Consider the following 26005-nt stretch of genomic DNA (forward strand, 5'->3'; position numbering starts at 1 on the left):
TTGGAAGCTGCGTTTTCAGAGACGCCGCCCTGCAGTTATACTGTACCGATCTCAAATCAACACTCCTTTGATACAGTTTGCAACAAAGTTGACTGAAACTTGTCACTTGCACATGTACACTATTGTGTCCTCGGCTTTACTCTAAACCTCAGTGATTATATATATATATATATATATATATATATATATATATATATATATATATATATATATATATATGCAGGTGCGTTAGTAAGCAGAAGAACCATAGACATATATTTACTTATATGTGATTTCAGTTATTTGGTTGGGAAGCGGCTGCAAACACATTTCGCTTTTAAACTGGTCTATAATGTTTTAAAAGGGTGACCGTGTTTGTATTGGTTATTATTAGGTGATTTCTGTGGCTAGCGTCATGTGGCTATTAATACTTAGAATTCATGTGTGTGTGTGTGACATGGAAAAAAAATAAATCTTATCTTAAATACCATGCGTAGCTTAGCACCCCACTCTAAATGGTTTCTCTGGGACCCTTTTTGCGGGGTTAGGGGCTATTATTTTACTAGACAGCAGAGGGTTTTGTTTCATGTGTTTAATAGAAAACTAAAGGATGATGATGAGCCATAACACTTTTACTTTAAAAACGAGATCAGTTACTTAAGAATTATTATTATAAAAGGCAACATGGCTTATAGAGAAATGAACACAGCCCACCATATAATTTCAATAGGACTGTTCTCTAAAGGCAGATATTGCTTGGGTTCAGTAATTCCCAGTTTCAATACAATAGTTGGCTGTCACAAATACCAGTAAAGAGCCAATGAATCAACAGATAAACATCACCAACATTTAGTGTCTGTCTTAGAACTGTTTCACTGGTATTATTCAGGACCACCATGACTGGCATTTCACCACTGATAAAGCACTTCCACATGCTGTCCACTAGATGGCAGTATTTGGTTTTGTTTTTAGAATGTTGTCCATCAAAATGGCACGTGACCGTGTCTCGTCTGTTTTATAGGTGAAGTATCGCATAAAGGTGTTAATGGGTGCGATAATAAAGCAAGGATAATGTCTTGCTTTTGGCAGAAGGTACAGCCAAAATTCAAAAATTCAACAAAGCAGATTTTATTCTTGTCTGATAAAACTGTAGCTGTATCTAAACCACAATTGTACAATGCAATGCATTCGGTTCTTGTTGTGCTTTTCTGGTACAGATTGCTGACATGGCTCTCTTTTATAGCATTACCGTGTTTTATTTGATTATTATTATTATTATTTATTTCTTAGCAGACGCCCTTATCCAGGGCGACTTACAATTGTTACAAGATATCACATTATTTTTACATACAATTACATTATTTTTTTACATACAATTGCCCATTTATACAATTGGGTTTTTACTGGAGCAATCTAGGTAAAGTACCTTGCTCAAGAGTACAGCAGCAGTGTCCCCGGCCCAACCGGGGATTGAACCCACGACCCTATGGTCAAGAGTCCAGAGCCCTAACCACTACTCCACACTGCTGCCAATATGATTTGTGCTGTCCCCAGTTCCTACACCAGACTTAAAATAGACGCTGTTGGATATGTCTATAGGTAAGTGTGCGTGCGTGCGTGCGTGTGTATAGGTGCTATAAACCTATAATACTTGTTTAAATTGGCTTTAGTTATTGGCATATTATCATATTTTTATTACAACAGAAATAATAATAGACATGTTATTGAATATGTATATAGGAATATGCAGTAGGACCAGGTGACTGTACATGTAAAAATACATTTGGTACAGGTGGCCTGTCATGCTAAAATGGGAGGAATTTTGGGAGGAGTTTTCGTCTGCGGGTTGATTTTACTTCTGATTTGGAAACTGAACAGACACCTGCATCGATCTGCACCGAAAATAGTTCAACCCGATTTCTTGTATTCAATTGATTTTACTATTCTTTTGAGACATATACAATCAGATCAATCAGACAAAACTGAGAAGGAAAGCAAGGCACACATATCTATAAGTTACTAAGAACAGGAGCGTTCTGTCTGTACAGAGAGCAGTCTCGCTTGGAGGACGGGGCTTACTGAGTTTGAGTGCGGGTTCTAAGGCTACGGTTGAGATTTGGATAAAGAAGGGTCGAGTAATAAAAGGATATTTGAACCTACATTTATTACAATTATTTAAAAAAATATATTAAGGCTATAGCTTCAATAAATAAAACGTTTCTATTAAAATATAACAAACATAAAGCATAATACGGTAGCAAAATAATACATTTGAGACACTAAACAAATAAAATAAACACACAGACACATATATATTTTTGAAAATAAATAAATACAACTTTGGTAACCATGGAACGTTTTCGTATGGTGTTCCAGTTCTTCCAATCCAACACTGAATCCGTAGCGAACGGCATATGCGCTATGCTGACTCTGGCTAGCGTGAAGATGTACACCATCTTCGATTTCAACTGCCCTTGCCTTCCCAAGTACAACGTGCTGTACGGCATGGGGGTCATGTTCATCCCGCCAGTGGTGCTGTTCTTTGTCGGGATCATCGTCAACAAGCACTCGGTTATGATGCTGGAGGAGTGGACGAGACCCACTGGAAAGCGCAAAAAGAACCCAGCTATTATCAAGTAAGGGGGTCTTTATTGAGGGGAGGGGTCAGGAATTGGGTGATGTTGAGCAGGGGCATGCGCTTTTTAGAAAATGTGTGCGCCGCGAGTTATACTTTCGTTTATTTGTTCTCTGCATGCCGTTTTTATACAGTGACGGACGAGCACTGTTCTGGTTTTGAACTGGATATGCCGATTTATGAGACTGGTTGAACAGCTGGTCATGTCGCTGGTGACACAGTGGGTTCCAAGGAGTTTGTTTAGTGTCCAGCGCATATTCTGATCAACGTACATGGCGTTCCACCAGCCCTAAGCGGGGGTATCTATCTATACATACATACATACATACCGGAAGGGTACATACTGCTGATGGCCATGTGTCCTGCTAGTCTACACGTTTCAACAGGTTTTAACACTGTCCTGTTTCATAGGGGTATTCTTTAAATGTTGTATTTATTTATTTTTATTTTATTTTTACCCTGCATCACATCATGAACTGGTCGACCCATTTCCCCTGTATTGTTCAAATATTGGGTTACGAATTTCAGAACTAGCCTTCCTGTCAGGATCAACCTATGTTTAATCTCCTAATCCAAAACACTAGGCTGTTCTTTCAGAGGCTCCACATCATTATAATACCACACCTGACTGAGTGGGTATAACATACAGCAGGGCCTACAAACACAGCTCTAAGAGTGCAGGTTTTCCTGTTGGTTTAATAGTTTGCTCCTCTGTTCAGGTTCATGTTCACAAACTTGATTCAAAGAGCCATGGTTGCCCCCGTGGTATGGATCTTAGTGACCCTGCTGGATGGAAAGTGCTTCATCTGTGCCTTCAGTGTCAGCGTGGACCCCAGCAGATTTAATGGCCTCCCAAATGTGACAGGCTTGGATATAACCCGTGTCCTGGCCAAAGTCTCCTGTAAGGAGGACATCATCTTCCAGAACAACACCTCCCGGAAAGCTGTGTCCCGGTACCTGCGCTGCTGGTCCCAGGTGAGTCCAGCCCTGCCAGAGTTCTGGGAGTCCTCATCTACTTTAAGATTGTTCAGTAATGCAGTAAGTTATTCCTCATTGCTATTCCCAGGCCTCACACTCATTCTCCTATAGTAAATGTGAACCTTTACCGTTTTTTTAACCCAATATATTGTAGCAGAAAGACATTTCAATATGCTCATCTCATCTGATATATGTTACTTATCGTTTTAGTTTGTTCATATTTGTTGGGTTGGCTTGTACCTGCTTGAGGGATTTAGGTGAGAATATGTAGCCCCAGTGACTGGTCAGAGGAGAAGGTAAAGTGTGATTTATTTCTTATAAGGCACAGTTTCCCTTCTGATCTCCCCTACCCTATGTGTACTACACAATGCACTCTGACAGTGTAACTGTCTGCTCTCATTCCTCAGGCTCTGGGCTGGAGCATCCTCCTCTTTCTGATCATACTCGCGGTCGTGGCTCGCTGCCTCAAGCCCTGCTTCGACCACGCCGCCTTCCTGCAAACCCGCTACTGGAGCAACTACGCAGACCTCGAGCAGAAGCTCTTCGATGAGACCTGCAGCACACACGCCCGTGAATTCGCACGCAAGTGTGTCATCCAGTTCTTCGAGAGCATGCACGAGGAGATGTGTCAGGGCATGATACTGCCCCTCGATGAAGAGGATGACCACCTGCACGGCATTACGTCTCGCAAACAGGTCAACGAGCTGCTCCAAGCCTGGTACCGCTCCAAGCCTGACCTGGACGTCACCAAGATAGCCCAGCGGCAGTACCGCCGAGCTCGGGTCCGAGTCACCTGGGAGGGGGATCAGAACAAAGGCCGGCAAGCCTTCAAGCCAAACGGACACTCTACCCATACAGACGTCTAGTACAGATCCAATATACATGGAATACTATCACTAGTAATGCTAGTACTGTACTTGTCTTATAATGTACTATTATAAGACAAGCGGTGATATATACATATGTGCCAGTTCTTGTACGTTGCAAGTTTTGTTAAATAAAATGTCTATTGTTTAAAGATCCCTTTGAAAGCTTTTTTTTTATTCTATTTTTTAATTTGTTTTTGCACAGGCATAGAAACATGTTTTTTTTTTTTTTTTGTAACTTCGTGTAGGAATGAACCAAACCTTTAAGTATTAAAAGGGGTTAAGATTGCACTATACAGTATTGTCACATTGTTAATGCTTTCCTCACTGAATATAAAAGTCAGTTTAAAAACTCATGTTGTGGTCATACCATTTGTCATGCACTTCCAAAATAAATAAATAAATAAACAAGTGAGTTACTACAAGTACCAAATCTTTAACCACTAAAACTACTGAAACATCAGTGAGCAAGATACTGACTCTGGCAGCGATTAATTTGTGATGTTTTACTGCATTTTAAAATCAAAAACCTATTTGTTTTAACATATATGCTGGTCTCTATATATTTTAAAACAGAATAACAAATGGGGCTGCAGTGAATTAGTTTAGGTTATAATTGGATCTCGGGGTTCTGGTGAATTCACCATAACCCCTGCTTTATGATGTCACCAGAGCCCCTCGATGCAATTCTCACCTGAAGGACTTCACTGCAGCCCCTCTTTTATTTTAGGCATTGTAGTAACACTTATTTTATTTTTTTGGAAACATCTCCTTGTTCACCATACTGATAGCTTATACTTGCAGCCATGCCACCGATGAGTTATAGTTAATTGAAAGAAGAAAAAAAACAAGATTCACTTATCAAGCGATCAAACAACCCATCCTTCTCCCTGTGTTATATAAAAGCAGCTTCTGGCATAATTTTCACAGAAAATGATCTGAATAACACAACTTGCTTAACTGTCTGTCATCTTGCTTGAGGCAGCCTGTGTGTTTTTACAACCTGCTTCCTCCAGAAATCATGTGATATTTGGACTTTTCCAATCTGTTGATGGGTGGTATGGATGAAAACATTAAGTTCCACATCCCCTGTTCCACCCTCTCATATAGATTTGCTGTGCAGTGTGTTTTGTGATTTGCAGTGAAGGCAGTTTGAATTCACCCTCAGTCTTCATTTACCCATGTTTGCATTTTAGTGTCGATTTCTCATTTCCATCAGCAGATGGCTTGCAAATGAGACATCGCCTTTACCTTCAAACAACAACTCACCATTTCACAGGGCTCCCAGTCCTGATGTGTTATGTAATCTGTCTTGCTTACAGTAGCTTCACTTTCATGTATCTTTTCAAATCCAGTGATATTACAATATTATTATTTATTTCATTTATACAGTTGTGTTTTTACTGGAGCAATCTAGGTAAAGTACCTTGTTCAAGGGTACAGCAGCAGTGTCCCCCACCTGGGATTGAACCCACAACCCTCCGATCAAGAGTCCAGAGCCCTAACCACTACTCCACACTGCTGCCCCCAAAACCAGCCTTTTATTAAATATTCAATAGGGTTTATATTAACCAATTCCATGTCTTGAAACAAAATGATGTATATATGTAGCCAGGTTTATTCAGGAATGTAAAGAACTTCCTGCTGTCAAAGCTGGGACTTTTCACCTGTTTCTAGGCACCACCTAATTTTGTATAATTCTGCATAACTGCTGGGCTTTGCAGCTTTAACTTGTATTTCCAGTTGACGTTGTACAGTGCGAATACTTTTACAGTGTTTTCAATTTTGTTACAAAAATAAGTTCTGCTTGGTGCCTTTCAAACTGGTCAATTCAATGGATCTGATGGTAATGGGCTCTGGTCCCAAAATCTCTACGACACTTTACACCAGTCAAAGTCTTCTTCTCTTTTTATGACTGCAGTACCATGTCTTTTAGGAAGAAAAGGTATTCAAACCTATAAGGAATTGGTTTGTATAAGCTTTTCTAGTTTTGCAAACCATGGGCACTGTCCTGGTTCTCCTGCGAGTGTCTTCTGAGTTTTAAACAGTGTCTTGATCAGGTTCTGACCCATTCTACCAGTTTCCTGATTCCAATCCCAGTTTTAGAAGACAATTGTATTCAGTACCTATGTAAAGGAATTGCAATAGAGTGAGATGTTGGAATTCATTTTACTTTGTTTTATAATTTTACAAAAACAATGCTGCTATAGGATGTATTCGTGCCTGCAATACTGGTAACCCTGTAATTTGGTCCTTATAGCTGCATTTCCACTGAACCATGCTATGAAAACCATCCTTTTTGCAATGATACTCACCTGGGAACTAACTATTATTTTTCTCTAATTCAAAATTACTGTAATTAAACTATATCACATATAGACGTAAGTACAGAACAAACTGCAGTAAAACCACAACAAATTTAAAAACTACATTCTGCGTTATTAGCTGATTTCTGTACAGAAACGACAGTTAATACAGCCGTGTGAACTTCGGTGATTACTTCAGTAAACTGTAGTGCCTATTAGTAGAGAGAAATGTAATAAAATGAGAGCAATTCACGAATTCTCTACTGTAATTGTAAAACAGCAACTATAGTTAACACTGTAGTATGATCTATAATAGTTACTACAGTATTACAGTTATAAACCCTATAGTGTACTTTACACGTACACCTCAATAGTAAAATTAGTTTCCGCAGAAATACTATAGAAAGTACTAGAGTGATACAAGCTCTGCGGTTTTACTATAGTATTTTCTTCCTGTGATGCATGACAATATCAATTTGTTTAATAGGTAAAATGTTTTTGTTATAGAAAAATCTGAAAAAAGAATAAAGATATCTTCAAAATGTTATTGCAGTACATTATTTTCTGCTGTACGATGGAGTTTGTCTCTTGCCTGATGGGACTAATGCGGTAGGTGGTCATATATGGTTCACTTCGGACTTGAAGGTGTGGCTCTGCCGTGTTAGTTTGAGCTGTGGGTGGAAAATAAACTAATGATTTGAAAATCTGCCAGAGTCATCGGGGAGCAAGTTGAATAATCAGGTGCACGCGAAGACGACAGGGGAAAGAAAGCATTTATCGTGCATCAGACAATGCAAGACTACCGTAATATAAAATATTAAAAGGAAAGTATACGCGTGGCATTGGGAAACACAAAGGCACCGATTATTGGAATTATAAACAGTTTCATACAAAGGGAATGGAATTAATTTTATAGTGAAATGATCACGGTGGGGAAAAAAACGTAAAATGGGGGAAAAGTTATGCAGATTTACTCTAAGAAAGAAGTATGTTGGAACTGTTTGTATTGAATTGGGAATGCGAACTGAATTAAAGATTAACAAAGAATTCCGAAATTCAACTTAAAAAAACCCCACATGATTAACCAAAGAACTGCAATTTCACACCGTTTTTGGATCACGCGTGAGACTAAATAGTCTAGGAAGGCAACGTTTTAACGCTGCTTTTGAATAATCTGTGTTTGGTTTGATAACAAAAATAAATAAGAACTATACAGCCTCTTTAGACTCTTCATAGTTTTCAATAAATATTTGTAGTTTATTGCACAAGGAAAAAAGAAAAAGAGCATCAGAATGGATAAATTTCGTATGGTTTTTCAGTTTTTGCAGTCCAACCAGGAATCATTTATGAATGGCATCTGCGGGATTATGGCGCTGTGCAGCGCGCAACTCTACTCGGCTTTTGATTACACCTGCCCTTGTTTACCAGAGTACAATTTCTCTTACGCGATTGGGATTCTCGCGCTGCCCCCGTTCTTGCTGTTCCTGCTGGGCTTCGTCATGAACAACAACGTGTCCATGCTGGCAGAGGAGTGGAAGCGGCCAGTTGGGAAGCGCAGAAAGGACCCGGCGGTACTCCGTTACATGCTCTGCTCTATGACACAGCGGTCCATGATCGCCCCGATTGTTTGGATTTCGGTTACGTTGCTGGACGGGAAATGCTTCGTCTGTGCCTTCAGCATCAGTGTGCCGCTGGAGAAATTCGGCAACGTCAGCGACCACGGGCTCTCCGAGATTGATATGCTAAGGCTGCTTGCCAAAATCCCCTGCAAGGAAATCTTTGATGGGCATGCGGTGGTCTCCAGGGATGTTGCAGTGAGATACCTGCGCTGCATCTCTCAGGTAAGATCGGGCAATCACGTATTTCTTTTTACAGACATACACATAGTATTCCAAGGCAGGGTATACCCTTTTCTGTAAATCCTGTATGTTAAGATAGTTATACTGGCTTGGCTTGAATAGTGTTTACTATAGAGAATGCAATTGTAATTAAGAAACATCATATTGCAATAGCAACATTCCAGTTAGATTCCTGAATATTGTACATGCTCAGATGTTGCTGTTGCGGTGCATTTTGTTTTTGTTTTAATATGGACCACATTGCTACATAACCATGGATGGTGGCCATGGTTTGTCAAGGTCAAGATGAACATATTTTAAAGATGTGATCACATTGATTGTAAATACAATGCCTTACGTGTAGGATTGCAATCAGCCGTCGCGTACCAGTCAGGTTTTCTGGTCTTTAACAATTCAACAGCAACAAAGGCATTGGTAACTACCCCAAAGCCTGCTTTCATCAACACTTGATCAGGATTATTACCTCAATCCTAATCATGGTGTGTTTAGATAGCAGTTCTGCACAGCCTGTTGCCTGTCAGCACTTTCTTTCAACAAAAGAACATGTGATTATCAGACAACGATACTTGTCATTCTACAAAGATTAGTCACAAGGATCGTGACGAAGACAACTCTTAAGTGAATTAAAATGAGCCTCCCATCTCCCCTACCCAGCCCGTGTCCGACTGAAATGAAACGAGAGAAACGTGACAAAAGAAACCATGTTCTAATAATAATGCAGCAAGAGTATTGTGTGCAAGAGAGCCAATACTGTCCCCTGAAAGTTATGCCAGCGCCCCAGTTAGTAAAGCATTTTGTTTTCTGTTGTACAGCGTTGCAATATAACCTGATTTTCTTATATTTCTAACAAGTTTGATACAAAGCTGTTTCAGAAAGACGCTTTAACATCCCTCTCCTCAAAACAGTGACACAGCCCCATGTTAAAAGCAGGTTAGCTCTCCTTCAAGCTACAACATGTTTCCAAGGCATTGTCATTTGTCGTTCACCAAAGCAATCTGGAAATGTGTAACAGTCCTTTAAGCTAACATATTTAGTGACTGTATACCTGTATCTAAACGTTTTTGAGTTTCCACATGAATTGTATTTACAATCAATGTGATCACATCTTTAAAATATGTTCAGCTTGACCTTGACAAACCATGGCCACCATCCATGGTTATGTAGCAATGTGGTCCATATTAAAACAAAAACAAAATGCACCGCAACAGCAACATCTGAGCATGTACAATATTCAGGAATCTAACTGGAATGTTGCTATTGCAATATGATGTTTCTTAATTACAATTCCACCCACCCAGACCCTGAAGTAGGTACTGCAATTAACTCATTTTAGATATTAAACCCGGAGTGGAACTGAGCCTCCAGGACTGGGATTGGACAGCCCTGTATTACTGTAAAGGGTCGCCATGGTAAAGCTTAGCAAAGTGCAGAGTGAAAAAACGGATGTGATACTTTCATACACAGAAGAACACCAAAGGATTGGACAGGAGAAATGTTCTTTTAGTTCACAACATAAATAGTTAAGGTTTGTCTTATGCTGAATACTCATCAAAACAAACCCTTTGGAAAACAATGTGTAATTTACAGCATATCATCTTACTGTTGTAGGCAGTAGCAGGAGCATGTCTATTCGGATCACAGACCAAAGTTGTGGAAAGCAGTGCTTATGTAGCACTGTGCAGCAGTCTTTCTGTGTACCCATAAGGCTGAACTATTGAGGAATGTAGTAAACAGACATCATCCAGGTATATTTTACTTTTAAACAGGAATGTGGTTGTGAGGAACTTTAACTTTAATACTCTGTAAACATCTTAGGTGATAAACATGTCTTTCTGAGTTTGTTCACATATTTTTCCTGGGTTGGGTTTTCAGCTGACATTTATGAAGCACGAACTGCTTGTATTACTCAACAAAAATTATTAAGCATGATCAGTTCTGATTTAAGCAAGGGAACAGCTTCTAACTCCCCCATTGTTGCAGCTACATGACTGTATTACCTTTATGTGTGTGTGTGTTACCTACTGTCCTGCTATGTTGACACTCGTCTGTCCAAAGCCAAGTTTACAGACCTCTTTCAGTTATTAATTTGTGGAGGTGGGCATTTAGTGACAGGGATTTGTAATAGTGCTATTGCTCCATTCTCCCCTATGCATTTACTAAGCATCACCAATCTGTACTGATGCTCGGAATGCATATCTCTGATTAAATCAAATAAATACAAATGAGTGAAAACAATAAGTTATTGTTAATATATGGATAGATAACGTAATGCTTTGTTACAGATAGGGTCAATATATAGTTGCCAGCAGTTTCTGGTGTTATATAATGAAAAGAATACCACCTGTCCAGTATGTAAATATTATTTTATACGACAGTAGCGGAGGACCAATAAATGATATATCGAACAGAAAATGAAAATGTATATAGTTTTACATTCATTCATGAATACTAACATCCTAACATGACTATTTTAATGAATTCATCAGTTGCTGGAAATAATTCCGTATCTGGAAGAGGTGCTTCCAATGTAAACATTTGTTTAAACTACATGCTTGAACAGTCCAGGTAAAGGGGTGACTGTGACATCCCGACTGCTGCACCCCATTCACTCAGTTCCTTGGGTTTATTTATTATGTTGAAGTTTGCTCTTGTGAATGAACTGCTCCTGTACAAGAAACGCTAGTAGCACTGGTTACAGCTCAGAGCTGGCAGGTTACATGAGAGCTTCCTTTATAGGTTTGAGAGAGCACCTCCATCCTAACCCAAACACCCCCTAACGTTCACACTGTGGCAAGACAAAGCATTTATTTCTCTCCCTCTCCCTTTAATACCCAGGCTTTTGGCTGGGCTTTTCTGCTGGTGACGACCATACTGGCTTTCCTGGTGAGGGCAATCCGTCCCTGCTTCACCCAGGCTGTCTTCCTGAAAACCAAGTACTGGTCGCACTACATCGACATTGAACGCAAACTCTTCGACGAGACCTGCACGGAGCACGCAAAGAGCTTCGCTAAGGTGTGCATCCAGCAGTACTTCGAGGGCATCAGCGGGGAGATACGCCACATCCACCAACAGCACAGGCCCCGGCACAACAGCAAGGATTCGGATGAGGATCGCAAGGATGAGATCGAGAAGCTGCGGGGGGTCACTGACCAGGAGGACATGAACAAGGTGCTCAAGAACTGGCACAACTGCAAACCACCTCTCAACATAGGCAAGACGGTGTATCAGAACGGTCATGGGTGCACTAAGCACAATAACCTGAACAACAATTCAGCTCAACCCAGGAAAGAAGTCGTGGCCTACTACAGTAAGGTTTGATTGGAACAAAAAAATAAATAGAGAAAATAATAACTAGAACTGGAGTCATGTCAATGACATTGCACCAAAGGGAGAATTCCCATTGTGATTCCAGTTCAGTACTCGCACTGCCCACTAGGGGTCAATATAAAGACGTGGATGTGATTTATTGAGTTTGATATCATAGGATATTTTTAATTCAGGGAAGTGGGACACATTTAAAATAATAAAATATTTCATAAAAACTGGAAAATGTATACAATGTGTTATTGTTTGTGTTTTTTCTTTCTTTACATTTTAAACAAAACTAATTCAAGAAGCATTTTATAAGTGATGTGCACATATTCAAGATTTTGAAAAAAAGGTGCCATTGATGACCTAGTTGCCCTAGTTCTACCCAAACGCCACCCGATCCTGGATTCTTGTGACTGGTTCAAGAGAAAAAATCAACTTGTACTGTAATGTTTGTGCTATAAATCAAAACATACTGGAGTTATAACTGTAAAAAACTACCATTTGGAACAGTAACTTTGTCTTTTATATAAAAGCAAAAAAAAGAGGGAGGCAGACTACACTGGAGTGAATATGAAATGATAAGACAGACATTTCGATTTCTGAATGTTAACTTTTTCTCTGGTGGACTGAATAAATCAATACCAAAATGTGTTTCCTGATATTAGGATACATTCAGCAGTCTGTCAATAAACATAAATTAATGAACTTTCTATGTCTGCATGTTTGCATTGATTATGGGTGTCCATTCTATTGCTCTATTGTTTTGTTTTTAATTTCATAAATAGGCCAGTAGGCCAACTGTATCAACATTGCTTTTGTGCACAAGTCTTTTTCCTGTGATGAGACACAGAAATTGGGAACCATCTGTTCTACAGCTGTTATAGTTGCTGGGGATAAGAAAGCCTGGGATTCTGGTCTCTTGCAGTAAAACAGCACAAATGATGCTCTGATGGGTACTGTGTATAAATATATTCAAGTTAAGTACAACATAATCTCTAGTAAGACCACAGAGGGAGTGAATGACATTGATTTAATAGACATAATGTAGGGCCATGTTAGCAATGTGTTTACTGTTGTTTTTAATTAACATCTATTACAATCAATGAACCGTTTCTGTTTTTTAGTACAGTTTTACAGTGAAACGGTCTTGTAGTTTCATGTGAGCTAACACTGACCTGCTTAAAACCAGCTCTGGTTATTTTGGGGAACAGTCACAATACACATGCTGCTGGTAAGTGATCATTTTGTGGACTCACCACTTCCCCCTCAAGCTCATTTCCCTTTCATGTCCCTGACAATAAACAAAACTCAGCTGTGTATCCTGGGGCTAATGAAACCACTATGACAGGCTGGTTTTGCATTGCTTGACCCCCAGCTGTTCACACAGGTAAAGCTGCATCCAAAACCAATGTTGTTTTTTAAATCGGAAACTTAGCAAATCTCACAGGAGCCTCCTGTCAGTCATTTACATACATGAAAATAAAAATCCTGGACATGCAAATCCATATTCAGAGCGATAAGCTTGCCTTTTATTTCCACCTTTATTAACTTCAATTGTTAACCTTTTTGCTTTCTTTAAATAAAATCTGTAACAGTTCTTTGTTCTTTTCTCATATCATTCTATGGCTGACAACTAATATTATTGCAGGGGACCCTTTGATGCAAAGCTGAAATGGAGAATTATCTGAGAGAATGTGTTTGTTTATTTGATCAAGCACTGCAGTGCCTATCAGCTTCAAGGTGCAGAGAGATTGTCTTCTATGAAGGAGTGATGCAAGTGTTCTATGAAGCTAATGATCACAGGATACTGCCAAAGACTGTCTAAGACTATCTTGGTCACTGACACAAAGACGGCTGCAGTGGGTGACGTCAGACCAGAAACAGGAAGTAACAGACAGAGACTTGGGGTTTAATTAAACAGAACAGAAAATAAAAGGTTTGAACACAAAACACAGGACACGGCACTTACGCTAAAATAAATATATAAACAAAACGGACTAAACAGTAAACAGACACAGTGCACGAACAGACAAACACGGTGAGTAAGAACACTTATTACTATTATTTTATTTCTCGTTAGTTTTATGTCCTTCTCCACACCCGTTCTCCACTCACCGAACACACAACCCCGAGTGATTGAAAACATGCAGCTTTTATGCAGTTGTACCGAGAGTCGATTGCTAGTCAATCATTCAATTGGAGTCTCGGTACAACTGCACGTGAATTAATTAAAGTGCACTTTCCCGTGTTCACAAACTAATACTTTAAATGCACGTGATGTGATGTGCCATCCTCGTGCCTAAATACAAATTTACATTTTTAAATCACTCGTGTTACACAGACCCATTTATATCCCGTGTACCAATGACTATACACCAACATTAACACACAATACGTAACATAAACAAACTACGCACAAGGGCGTGGCCACATTGCCACAGTCACACATAAACAATAGCAGCTATTCAGGCTGAAAGTGGTGACGATTTTTGCAACATATCAGCTGTTTTCAGTTTATTCCATGACCATGCCACGTCAGTAATTGACTGTTTTTCAAGCTATATAAAACACAACAGATCATTAATATTGTGTGTATGTATATATAACATGGAATTAGTATACTTGTGCGGCTTTAATTCCATTGCAATTCCACTCATTCTTTCTTCTGTGTTGAATCACTAGCCTCCTTAAAATAACAAGCATCTACTTCAAAAGTCCTTCCTTATCTCCATGGCAGAACATTACCCTTTTGGTATATGTACATTGTATGTTTTTAATGAATAATTGATCGAAAAATACTGTTATGCTGGGGGCTCCCGAGTGGCGCATCCGGTAAAGGCACTCCGCGTGGAGTGCAGGATACGCCCCATAGCCTGGATCGCCGGTTCAAGTCCACTGCTGGTTCACTGCTGACCGTGGACGGGGGTTCCCCAGGGGGCAGTATACAATTGGCCGAGCACCGCCCAGGTGGGGAGGGCTTAGGTCGGCCAGGGTGTCCTCGGCTTACTGTGCACCAGCGACCCCTGTAGACTGGCCAGGCGCCTGAGGTGGCTGCATGGCAGGCCTGCAAAATGAAAAGAAACTGACAGCTGACAGCACACGCTTCGAAGGACGCGCGTGTCCATCTGTCTTGCTCAGTTTAGTTATTTGCATTGAATTTTGTTCTGGGGGCAGATCTGCCCCGCAGGCAGAATAACACATCTCCAATCTGATTGGTTTGCTATGGAAAGGAGGCAGGCTTTTATTTCAATGACATTTCTCCAATTGATTGGTTTACATTTGGAGGTGGGGTTATTTTTGACTTTTGACCGTTGAAAGAAGCCACTGATTTGGAGGGAGTTGTTCATTTATATTATATTAACTTGCAAACTTTTCGATTTAGAAAGCTTTGAAAGAGGTGTTCCAACTTACATCAGACATTTAGGGGTATTCTGTGCCCATTTAACTTAAGTTTTACTTGCTATTTCAACAAAACATGCATGCATACTTTTACTGTATTTATTTTGTAATCTTATTTTTAAGCTTTATTTTTTAACATCTCTGTTTTCAGAGTTTTTTTTATTTAATAAAGCATTTATTTAAGCCTCTCTCATATTAATTAAGCAACATTTTCCAACATACAGTCCCAATTGTATTAATAAGGATGGTATCGTTTTAATGTTTTAATGACATTTTAAATGACTCTACCTCAGAACTTCTTGTTAACACACCTATAAGTGAAAAATAATGCACAAATACTTAACAGTATCTACCCTGTGCGAGCTACCCAGTGGAAGCCTTCGTTCTGCAGAGCTTTCAAAAAGGCATCTTTGCAGATGTTTTGGGTAGCCTTAGAAGCAGTATTTATTTTCAGTGGTTGTGTTCAAGGGCAGGAGGATACAGTTCCATAGGCCGTGAGGTTTGGAGGCAAAAGCAAGGCAGAAGTGGCCACCCTAATTGCAGAGTACTTTAAATTAGTTTCCTTGTTCTTCAAGAGCAAAGATGTGATGATCTTTAACGGTCTCATCGCACTGGGTGGCAAGTCAGGAGGTCTACAGTGCCCCTGCTCCCCAGAACGCAACTACCTGTATGGCCTGACAGCGATCAGAGGGTCAGCCCTTGCTCCTCATCGGCGTCATGCTGAACAGGAACACCTGGAAGCTGGTCTTTGAGTGTGGCAGCAGGATCAGCAGGAGCCTCTCCTCCATGGCTGGCTTTGCGCTGCTGGGGTCCATTGTGGGACGGTCACCTTTTACCTGGACAGTCATCTCTGCTGCGTGGAGAGCCCTACGTCTGCACTCTGAGCGAGTTTCTCAATTCAACCTCCCTGGACAGTTTCCCTGGAGGCCATGGAGCAGGCACCTTGGCCAGGTTCCCCTGTAAAGATGTCCCAGATGAGATGGAAAGCTTTAAGGAAGAGATTGTGCGGCGACTGAAATACAACTCTCTGGTAATTCAGTCGTTACTGTAAATATTTGAATCTGTATTAATGTGCAAGTAGCTTCAAATTGAATTTATTTTTGTCATGTGATGTTCTACAGCAAACTGCAAACAATGCACCAAGACTGAAATCTTTGCACTGTCTCACAATCACAGTCATAGTTCCATGGTGTTTGTCTGCCCCATTGCTCATTGGCGGGTTGCAGAATGCTGAAATCCTTCAGTCCGTGAAACCTGTTTTCTAGCAGGCCTGTCGTTGACAGACTTCACTTTGTAAGCCAAACAAGAATGCGACTGTATCTGTTTGCAGCAGCACAGGGTATTATCGGGTATTTAGAATTTATTTTTTTTACATGGAGTTTCAAAATGGGTGTAACAGGGGCGTTCTGTTACTGTGTGGGTATCTGCTGAGAGACGAGAGACACAGAGGTTTTATTTATCTGCAAGGGGTTGCAGTGGTTGGTGGCCACCACTAGGGTACCAGCAATGGCATCATTAGTGCAGGAGAACATACACAAACACAGTGTACATCATTATAAAAATGACAAACAAAACACAGCGAGAAAAAACAGCTATCAAACAAAAGGTGGCCAAGCTCGGGCTGTGCGCTGCTCCCACTAAAAGGGAGGTCCCGCTTCAGGAACCATCTCCTCACACAAATTACATAAACTGGCTGGGATTAAAATCCCCTAAATCAATCCCTACCATAGTTGTAACAATTATCCCGGTTACACACACAGTGATAATTGTGGTTGGTCCATCCGGTTCACTCTCCCTGGCTATCCAAGCAGGTCTGACTCTTCACCCTGGTGAACGCGAACGGGCACAAACAAAGCACAAAGAAGAGCAAAGAAACTGTCTTTTCAGCCTCTTTTTAAAGGCAGGTTACCAGGGTTAATTGATTGGCAATTCTTCAACTGACACCTGGCCACATGCTACACATTCCTTTCAATTAGACAGGGAGGGGAGTCTAATCTCCCATTCCTGCCATATCTAATCAAACAAAAATGCATTCTTATGTGCAACTCATATAAAAACATATTCTTTACAGGGGCAGGCCTCACCCCTGCCACAATGGGCTTAAAAGGTAACATATTTTGTAACAACTGTAAGTCACCCTGGATAACGGTGTCTGCTAATAAATAAATATATAATGTATAATATAGGCTGTACAGACCTGTGGAGTGATGTCCCCACTCACCAGACTTGATGCCCTGGAATTAGTTCTCATGGGGGTTGTCTGAAGTCAGTAGTGTACACTGAAAAACCCAGGAGCTTTGCAAAATTATTGAAAATCACTCGGACAGAATAGCTAACAGGAACCGAAGAATTCTCACATGCGAGACCAATGGCAGAGCTCAATTTGTTCTGTCGTGCTCTTTTTTTTACATGGTGTGCTCATTAGCAATATGTATAGAGACGAACAGCCCTTATTTCACTTACTCGATACACATTTGAAACTATCACCTGTTAAGTATGTTGTAATTGTAATTACACTGTATTTACAGTATATGTATAGTTGTGTATTGGCCAAGAATAATTAGCAATTACAGGGTAATTAGAGAAACCTAATCTAAAGTGTAACCTCATCTTAAAAACCTAATAGACTCCAATCCCACCGTATCAACATATCTTCTGTGAGTTGCCTTTCATCTCTGTCTTTGTCATTTGCATTTCCCACGTGTCACTGCCTCCCTTCCGCTTGGGACCACGCAGCTAAGATGTGATGACATCATCAGGATTGTGTGTTACTCTGTGTGGGTGGTGGATTAAAGACTACATTGCATCTCTTTCAGATTCTTCCCTCTTATTCGCTTTTGTTTTTGTGAGGAATAGAAGCACATTAAGAACGGAAGACATTTGGAACCAGGCTGTAATAATGCACAGTGAGCAGCTGCTGTTGTTTTGAAAGCGGGGTGGGTGGGGGGGGTTCCTTTGTTCACTACAGAGCCAATCCTGGGCAGGCTGCCAGTATATCATATGGGCGCTGTCTGCACTGATAACCACTGCTTGGCCTTTGAGCCTTCTCTGTCTTTGTTATGCTTGTCAGAGCTGAGCACGTGATCGGGGTTTCATTTTTTTTTTTGCCATTTCCTCAACGCACACAAACAGGCAGACGCACAGACGCACACATTCCCAGATTTCACTTGGCAAGGGCCAGCCTGCCTTCTGTCAATCTGTAATAGCTTACAGCTGGGAGAGGAAGGGAAGGGGGGGGGAGCAAGAGAGAGAGAGAGAGGAGAGAAGGGGGGTCTGATGCAGACATCACATCACATGAGCAGGGATCTGTTTACAAACTGAACGGGAGCAGTCGCATCACCACAGCCATGAAGGATCGAGAATAAAGAAAAGGAAACTTACATCTTGTAGGAGGTTGGTAGATCTTATCAGTTTACTGGAATAATAACTAGACGCCGATAATTAGAATTATTCTTATTTTAGGAAAGCACAGCTTGAAGTCCTTTTTTCCATTGTGTGGCAGGAATCCTTTGTTTTGGTTTTTAAATAGCAAGTTCTAAAAGCAAGACAGATCCACTTGAGCCTTGGGTGCTAATGGCCAAAGAAAGTCGACATCACTGATCATATTATAGACATGCTTGTTCTGCATTAAAAACAATGCACTGACAGTGTTGGCATAGAGGCGTGCTGCTGCTGGTGACTGGGGTTCTGTCCTACAATAATGTGACTTGCATTGAAGAGCTCATCTCAAAACTGCAGCATATGTCAAAAAGCTGGACCTAACTGTTTGATTCGCTCGTAAGCCACTTGAAATCACTGGTTGAGGTTTCTGAGGCTGTCAACACAAGAATAACTGGAAAATGCATTGTAATAGACCCACCTTTGGGACATTTCAGAGCTAAGAAAAAGACACTGTGAAGGGGTTTGAACTGGAATCTGCTGGCTTTCACTGGAATCAGTAGCTCTGCTCCTGGAAGAAATACAATAGCTTGTGGGAGTGCAGTGCAGTATATACCCTGATATCCAATATATTTCTGCATGCTTGTGCAATCAGCACTGATTTGTTTCCTGTTCAAACCAGTAAGAATCGAACATCAAGCCTGCCCTCTAAATCCATCGTAGTGAAGTTCTCCCCATGCATGCTGACTGGGTAGACTGGCAGTTCTCTGTGACAGGGAGGCAGACTGCTTTCGGCTGTTTTGCTGGATTGCTGTAGCCGCTTGGAGTCGTATTTCATGAACCCATTCCAGTGGTGTAACGGTGAGTATAAATAAAAAGCCAGCTGGTGCTCCTCAGTGATCTGTTCTTACACAAGAAGACACTCAGACATCTCCCACTGCAGGCCAGGCGCCTGCGATCTCATCAAACTCACCCGGGGCTCTGTATGGAAGTGATTGTTTGTGTCCTACAGGCATATAATGCAAATAATTGCGTTTTTACCTGGCCCTAAATATTTACCGATCTAAAATTCTTTTTAATACTGAGTGCTTTATGAACGCCCCCGTTCTATCCACAGATCCATAACAGCTGCAGGGTCTGGCATACGCTGTGTACTTCCTCTGCTAATGCATCCCACTTCTTCTTCCTTCTAGCTCCCCCTGTAGGTGTGAGATGGTAACGCAATATCCAAGCAGAATGAATTCTCTTTGTATCGAAGGTTGGGGCACTGTCTTGGGGGGTATTGAGAGGCTCTGTCATCTGTAACTAAGCTGTGTGTCCCCACAGATATCACTAACACATTTTTTTCACAATAGGACTTTATCATTATCAGTGTACAGCTGTATCAGGTTCACTGTGCTTTAAGTCCCCAGTGTTGCCATTGCTTTTAATCCTGTAGTCTGGTAATGGTTCTGCTAAGGGTAATAAATAGGATCCCAATACACGATACTCTTGAAGACATCATTTTTTTTCCAAGAAAACATAAAATCGGTAAACATCTATTTACTGTATTGCCTCCTCCGCTGTTACATAAAGAGGTGATTTAAAGTCACTTAAAATGTCCAGCTATATCAGACTTTAAGATTCATTCTTTACTGAGTGAGAGAATGCTCAGCTGACCACTCTGCAGTTCACTCAAAACCTGTGTTCCACCGTGACAGACAGGAGCAATGGTACAGATTAACTCAAGATTAATCTACAGAAAGTAGAGAACAGTAACAGGTGTGGACCAGCATGGAAGAGCGGGATGCTCTTTAGTGTTGTTCCCTCAAAGACTTTTCAAAATGAATAAAATGCATTAGAAGTGAAGAGTCAAACTGTGCAACAATCTGGTGATATTTGGAAACGGCTCTGAAGCTAATAAAAGGCATGGAAATTGGTTTCACGCCTTTATGAAAATGATACAAAGACAAGTACTTAGAGATGAACAGGCCTTACTGAAACACCCAGAATAGAGACGCCCCAGCCCTGAAACTGCATAAAGTACAGACAGGAGAGAGGGCACATGATTCCACTGTAGAGAGCATGGCATTGTTCAACTGACAAAAAGAGAATCAGGGCCAGGCTTTTGCAGCCTATTCTTTACCATTGTGATTGAGCCCTGCTGCCGGGTCACCTGATGAGAGCAGCAGGGCAGTGCAATGACATCGGGGCCACTTCCACCAGCGCAAGAACCCTCAAGCCTGCTGGATTTCACAATGGCTCGGCTGTGCTCATAAGAACCCAAAGACTCACCCACCCCCAGCCATGGCTCCTATTGTCCTTCACCATGCCTGATTTTTATCCTCTCCTGTGTGTCAGCAGGTCTGGGTTTTATCCTCTCCTGTGTGTCAGCAGGTCTGGGTTTTATCCTCTCCTGTGTGTCAGCAGGTCTGGGTTTTATCCTCTCCTGTGTGTCAGTAGGTCTGGGTTTTATCCTCTCCTGTGTGTCAGCAGGTCTGGGTTTTATCCTCTCCTGTGTGTCAGCAGGTCTGGGTTTTATCCTCTCCTGTGTGTCAGCAGGTCTGGGTTTTATCCTCTCCTGTGTGTCAGCAGGTCTGGGTTTTATCCTCTCCTGTGTGTCAGCAGGTCTGGGTTTTATCCTCTCCTGTGTGTCAGTAGGTCTGGGTTTTATCCTCTCCTGTGTGTCAGCAGGTCTGGGTTTTATCCTCTCCTGTGTGTCAGCAGGTCTGGGTTTTATCCTCTCCTGTGTGTCAGCAGGTCTGGGTTTTATCCTCTCCTGTGTGTCAGTAGGTCTGGGTTTTATCCTCTCCTGTGTGTCAGCAGGTCTGGGTTTTATCCTCTCCTGTGTGTCAGCAGGTCTGGGTTTTATCCTCTCCTGTGTGTCAGCAGGTCTGGGTTTTATCCTCTCCTGTGTGTCAGCAGGTCTGGGTTTTATCCTCTGTTGTGTGTGAGCAGGTCTGGGTTTTATCCTCTCCTGTGTGTCAGCAGGTCTGGGTTTTATCCTCTGTTGTGTGTGAGCAGGTCTGGGTTTTATCCTCTCCTGTGTGTCAGTAGGTCTGGGTTTTATCCTCTCCTGTGTGTCAGCAGGTCTGGGTTTTATCCTCTCCTGTGTGTCAGCAGGTCTGGGTTTTATCCTCTCCTGTGTGTCAGCAGGTCTGGGTTTTATCCTCTCCTGTGTGTCAGTAGGTCTGCGTTTTATCCTCTCCTGTGTGTCAGCAGGTACCTCTTGGGGGGAACAAACAAAAAAAATGGGTTTGAGTGAAAAGTAATATTTTATGATTTTAAGATTTTTAATTTTTATACTGTTTTTAACATATAGATAGATAGTCTGGGTGTGGGTTTTTAAAAGCCAGTTGTGTAAAAACCATTAATCCATTAATATAGTAAATGGAAATGTTCGCATTATTAATGATTTCTTCAGCAAACCACCAGTTGCCAGGATTTCCAGCAGGATACTCACTCTCCTCATATGAATGGATGCCTGGCTATATCATTATTCCTCCCCTGCCCAGCAGTGCCTTATCTGAGGTGATGGATGGAAGCTTATCTAGAGGCAGATGTATCCGATTCCACCGGAAATCTCATTCCATGTGTGTGTGTGTTTGGGGTGGGGGGCAGGTATTACTATCAATGTGAGGAAATGTCCCCACAAAGATAGAAACTCCTGAAAAAAAACATGTTGTGGGGATGTCTCCACTTTGTAAAACACCTTTTTAACAACAAAATATGCCTTCAAAAAAAGAAAAAGGGGGGGGGGGGGGGGGGAGGGCAAAATATTTGTTGTCGACTTCACCCTGTGTGGAGTTTTGTCTAACTAGAGTTAGACATCATAAATCAAAACATAGTGAGAGTCAATGAGAAGTCCCCAGGGGTTAGTCTGACTGCATTACAGCAATTAAAATGTACTTACTTCAAAACCAGACACCTTGGAGCCTGGAAATGACTGGAATGTCAAGGGATTCAAACAAACGCTACACAATAAACAAACAACAAAATGATCTGGAAGGCAAATGCCCACTGCCAATAATTCAAAGCTTTGCCACAAACTCACTGGTAACTTCTTCACAGACGGAATTTGTGAGATATGTTGCAGCTCTGGAATAGCAAGTGTAATTGGGTTACAAGACAGCATCTATCAAACAACTCTCAGTACATAGGCAATTACCAGACTGGTCAATAATGAGACCAATGAGGAAGATATATTGCTTTTATATGGAACCTGCATTTTAATATACATTGCATTATTTTCCTTTTTGTAGCAGTTTTGCTGTTTTGCAAAAAATATTTAATTCAGTAGCAACTTCCATTTTTAGCTATACCTTCATCTACTATAACAGTAAAGAAAATTCTTCTGGGCATTCCCTAGCTCTTGCAGGTGACAGAGCGAAGCCCATGGTTTTCATGGATTATCTCATTGTCTCATTCACACTTCATGCTGCTGTGTATTTGCAGGATGTGTGTGCGGACTAGGGTTTCAGCATTCTGACGAGTCCTGTAAGATGTCTTCAGAAAAAACCTATGACCTCCCATTAAACATCTACGTGATTATCCCTGGTGTCGGGCTCTTCATTTTCATGCTGAGCTTGATATTCTGCTGCTATCTGTTCAGGTAAGGTGTGATATTTAACACAGGTTAGATACATTCGTATGGAGGATGTTTAAGTGAGGCTTTTGGTTGTTGAAGCTGTATTTAGTTTTAACCACACTGGTACAGCGTAATGCAATGCACTCTGTTTCTTCAGGTTGAGACGGCAGGGAAGAAGAGAACAGTATGGATATAATGAGGTACGATAACCTGAATGTTTGGGCTCTTTGCATAGTGAGTATGGACATTGCTCAATCGCAGGGAAGAGAATTAAACATGAACATTGACACATTTCCAGAAGAAAAAAAAAATGCTTGAAGTACAAGACTAAATGCAGTATTTTTGAACTTTTTTCTAAGGAAAACTACATTAGATTTGTATCAAGTATTTCACTACAAGATTAAAAATCAACTGGCTTATTTGAAAATGATACAACTGGTCCAAAAACTCTTCTGAAGTGTAATTTTGTTACTTGACCACACTTAATTCTGCTCTTGTTGGCTTCTTTTGTATGCCTTTTAGGTGGTGCTGAAGGGTGCAGGAAAGAAGCTTAGTCTCCTGGGGGTAAGCATGCTCCACTATCATGGGTATCTGTCAGATAAATCAGCACCACTCAACAATTACAACTGCTAATTCATGTGAAAGCCATGACAAGAGCCATTACCATCCCCCGCATGGGATGTCACACTTCACACACGTTAGCATCTCTGTGGAGTACCGCCAATCCAATTGTCATGAAACCTGGTATTAACATTATTAAGAATACATTATTGAGAACAGCAGATTCTGGAGATATCCCAAAGTATCCATCTATCACATTTATATTTTATTCATATATCTGGAGAGCTACATATTCAACTGTCATAAAACTTGCTAGTATCAATAGAAGGCTTATTGAGAATATTAGGTTCTGTTAATACCTGGAAATGTAGAATACACTCAAGACCTATCCACAGGCTCTACTGACTAGAGGTTTATGCTTTCCATTACCTGTGAAAAACAGTAGGAACTTTTCCCACACCTGTTAATCAACAATACTTGAATGACTCAGTAGACTAATAATTGAGTGGAATAAAACCCTTGTGTCTGCCTGCTCCTCTTTACAGCAGACGTGTGCCGTGTGTTTGGAAGAGTTCAAAGCCAAGGATGAGCTCGGGGTGTGCCCTTGTTCTCATGCATTTCACAAAAAGTGAGTTCAGCTGTGAATTACAAACAGTTCATTCTGTCGCAGAACACTCTGCTTCAAGGGCTGGTGCTTATGAAAAGTAAAAACACATTTTTATAAAAATGAGAAAGCTTTCAAAACAAAAAGGCGTTTCAATGAACAAAACCATCCCCAGTGGCTCACTCTAACGTGAACACTATTGCAGTATGCATACTAAAATAGTAAAAAGCGGTCACATCTTAAATGGATTCTGAAATAGGAGATGTTGAAAGTGCAATAGCACAGGATTTACTTACACTTGAGAGATAGACGCCTGCATATTGATTTTTGTAATGTATTTGTAAAGAAGCCCAAGCAATTACTAAGCCATTTAGATTGTTCCAGCTCTGCATCTGGCAGATGTTACATGGCAGTCATGTGAATTTTGTTGTAGCATTTGTGTGCGATTGTGCAACACAGCTCTCAATGAAGCACACGTATAGCAGCTGATTAACCTCCCCCAATCCCACTGCAGATGCCTGGTGAAGTGGCTGGAGATCCGCAGCGTCTGCCCGATGTGCAACAAGCCCATATGCAGGCTGGCAGACACGCGCCAGGGAGCTGAAGCGCCACAGAACCAACAGGAAGTGTAAAGAGGAGGGAGGGAGGCATGCAGGCTGCTGTGAATGGAGCCAGCTGTCTCCATGGTGATGTGTCCCTTGGCAAGGCAGGCAGTGATACTGCCATTCCAAACAAAACCAGATACAATCAACTTGAGAGGGAAGTTGTGTTATGTGTAACTAGCTACCTTGCAGAGAAATAAACAGGGAGCTGTGTGTGTAAGGAGGACAGTCTGCTGTATGCTTCGAAACAGGAGCCGATTGGCTGGGAAGCGCCACTTTTTACCCTCTCCTGTACAGATCAGGGTGACTTTTCAAAAGGCACGTTCACCTTGAATACAGAATGCTTTCTCAGACTTGGGAGCATACTTTTTGGAGCTTATTTTGTTAACGGCCAAAAAATGAAGGGTGTGCAGACTAGCAAATGGTTTTTGGAAGCCTTATTGCTACGAACGAATTGCCAATGGACTGGGAACGAATTCAAGTACAGCGTTTCTAGTTATTATTATTATTTTCTTACGTTATTCAAATAAAAACTTCTACAATGTTTTGGCGGTATACATGGCTTCTTGTTTTTTAAAACCACAGTCCCATCACTATCCCTATCTCAGTGACCCAGTATTTCTGTATGCATGTCACAAACAGGAGACAGATGTTGTTCCAGTCATAGGACTGATGCTGAAAATAATGACATTTACAGATTTTGTTAAATCTCAGGTTGTCCATGCCGAGGGAAAATGTGCCTCAATAGAATTTGTTTTGGTGTGCAATAGAAAATGTGCCTCAATAGAATTTGTTTTGGTGTGCAAGACACATCACGAAAGGACAATTTTACATACCAGACCAAGCAAGTCAAACTATTTCCCTAGCAGCTGTGGAAACAGAAATTAGAACAGAAGGATCCTCGTGCCCTAAAGTTTTTTTTTAGTATTCTAAGAAAATATAGCAAGTTACAGCCAAGT

The 26005-nt window shown here is 41.1% G+C and overlaps 3 protein-coding genes and 1 pseudogene across 6 annotated transcripts; all 4 read left to right on the forward strand.

Annotated features, from left to right (window-relative positions):
• Positions 1–1818: 1818 nt before the first annotated feature.
• Positions 1819–4659, forward strand: LOC117414744 (calcium homeostasis modulator protein 3-like). Its single transcript, XM_034024523.3, has 3 exons — positions 1819–2615; positions 3334–3589; positions 4000–4659. Exons 1-3 carry the CDS (start codon positions 2329–2331, stop codon positions 4456–4458), a joined length of 1002 nt encoding a protein of 333 aa, XP_033880414.1. The 5' UTR covers positions 1819–2328; the 3' UTR covers positions 4459–4659.
• A 2814-nt stretch (positions 4660–7473) lies between these two features.
• Positions 7474–13466, forward strand: calhm1a (calcium homeostasis modulator 1a). The gene is made up of 2 exons (XM_034024286.3): positions 7474–8605; positions 11459–13466. Exons 1-2 carry the CDS (start codon positions 8057–8059, stop codon positions 11939–11941), a joined length of 1032 nt encoding a protein of 343 aa, XP_033880177.1. The 5' UTR covers positions 7474–8056; the 3' UTR covers positions 11942–13466.
• LOC117415658 (calcium homeostasis modulator protein 2-like) lies at positions 13158–16447 on the forward strand (annotated as a pseudogene).
• On the forward strand, positions 13823–25592 carry LOC117415260 (RING finger protein 122-like). 4 transcript variants are annotated; one of them, XM_034025365.2, is made up of 6 exons: positions 13823–13973; positions 23147–23303; positions 23437–23479; positions 23802–23843; positions 24386–24468; positions 24959–25592. In XM_034025365.2, exons 2-6 carry the CDS (start codon positions 23194–23196, stop codon positions 25074–25076), a joined length of 396 nt encoding a protein of 131 aa, XP_033881256.1. In that variant the 5' UTR covers positions 13823–13973; positions 23147–23193; the 3' UTR covers positions 25077–25592. The 4 variants fall into 4 exon arrangements, with proteins under 4 accessions (XP_033881256.1, XP_033881254.1, XP_033881253.1 ...); XM_034025363.2 differs by lacking the exon at positions 13823–13973 and adding an exon at positions 18315–19573 and having other exon boundaries at positions 24389–24468; XM_034025362.3 differs by lacking the exon at positions 13823–13973 and adding an exon at positions 18320–19573.
• Positions 25593–26005: the final 413 nt, after the last annotated feature.

This window comes from Acipenser ruthenus, chromosome 7 (genome assembly GCF_902713425.1).
Source record: "Acipenser ruthenus chromosome 7, fAciRut3.2 maternal haplotype, whole genome shotgun sequence".
NCBI classification, from domain to species: domain Eukaryota; kingdom Metazoa; phylum Chordata; class Actinopteri; order Acipenseriformes; family Acipenseridae; genus Acipenser; species Acipenser ruthenus.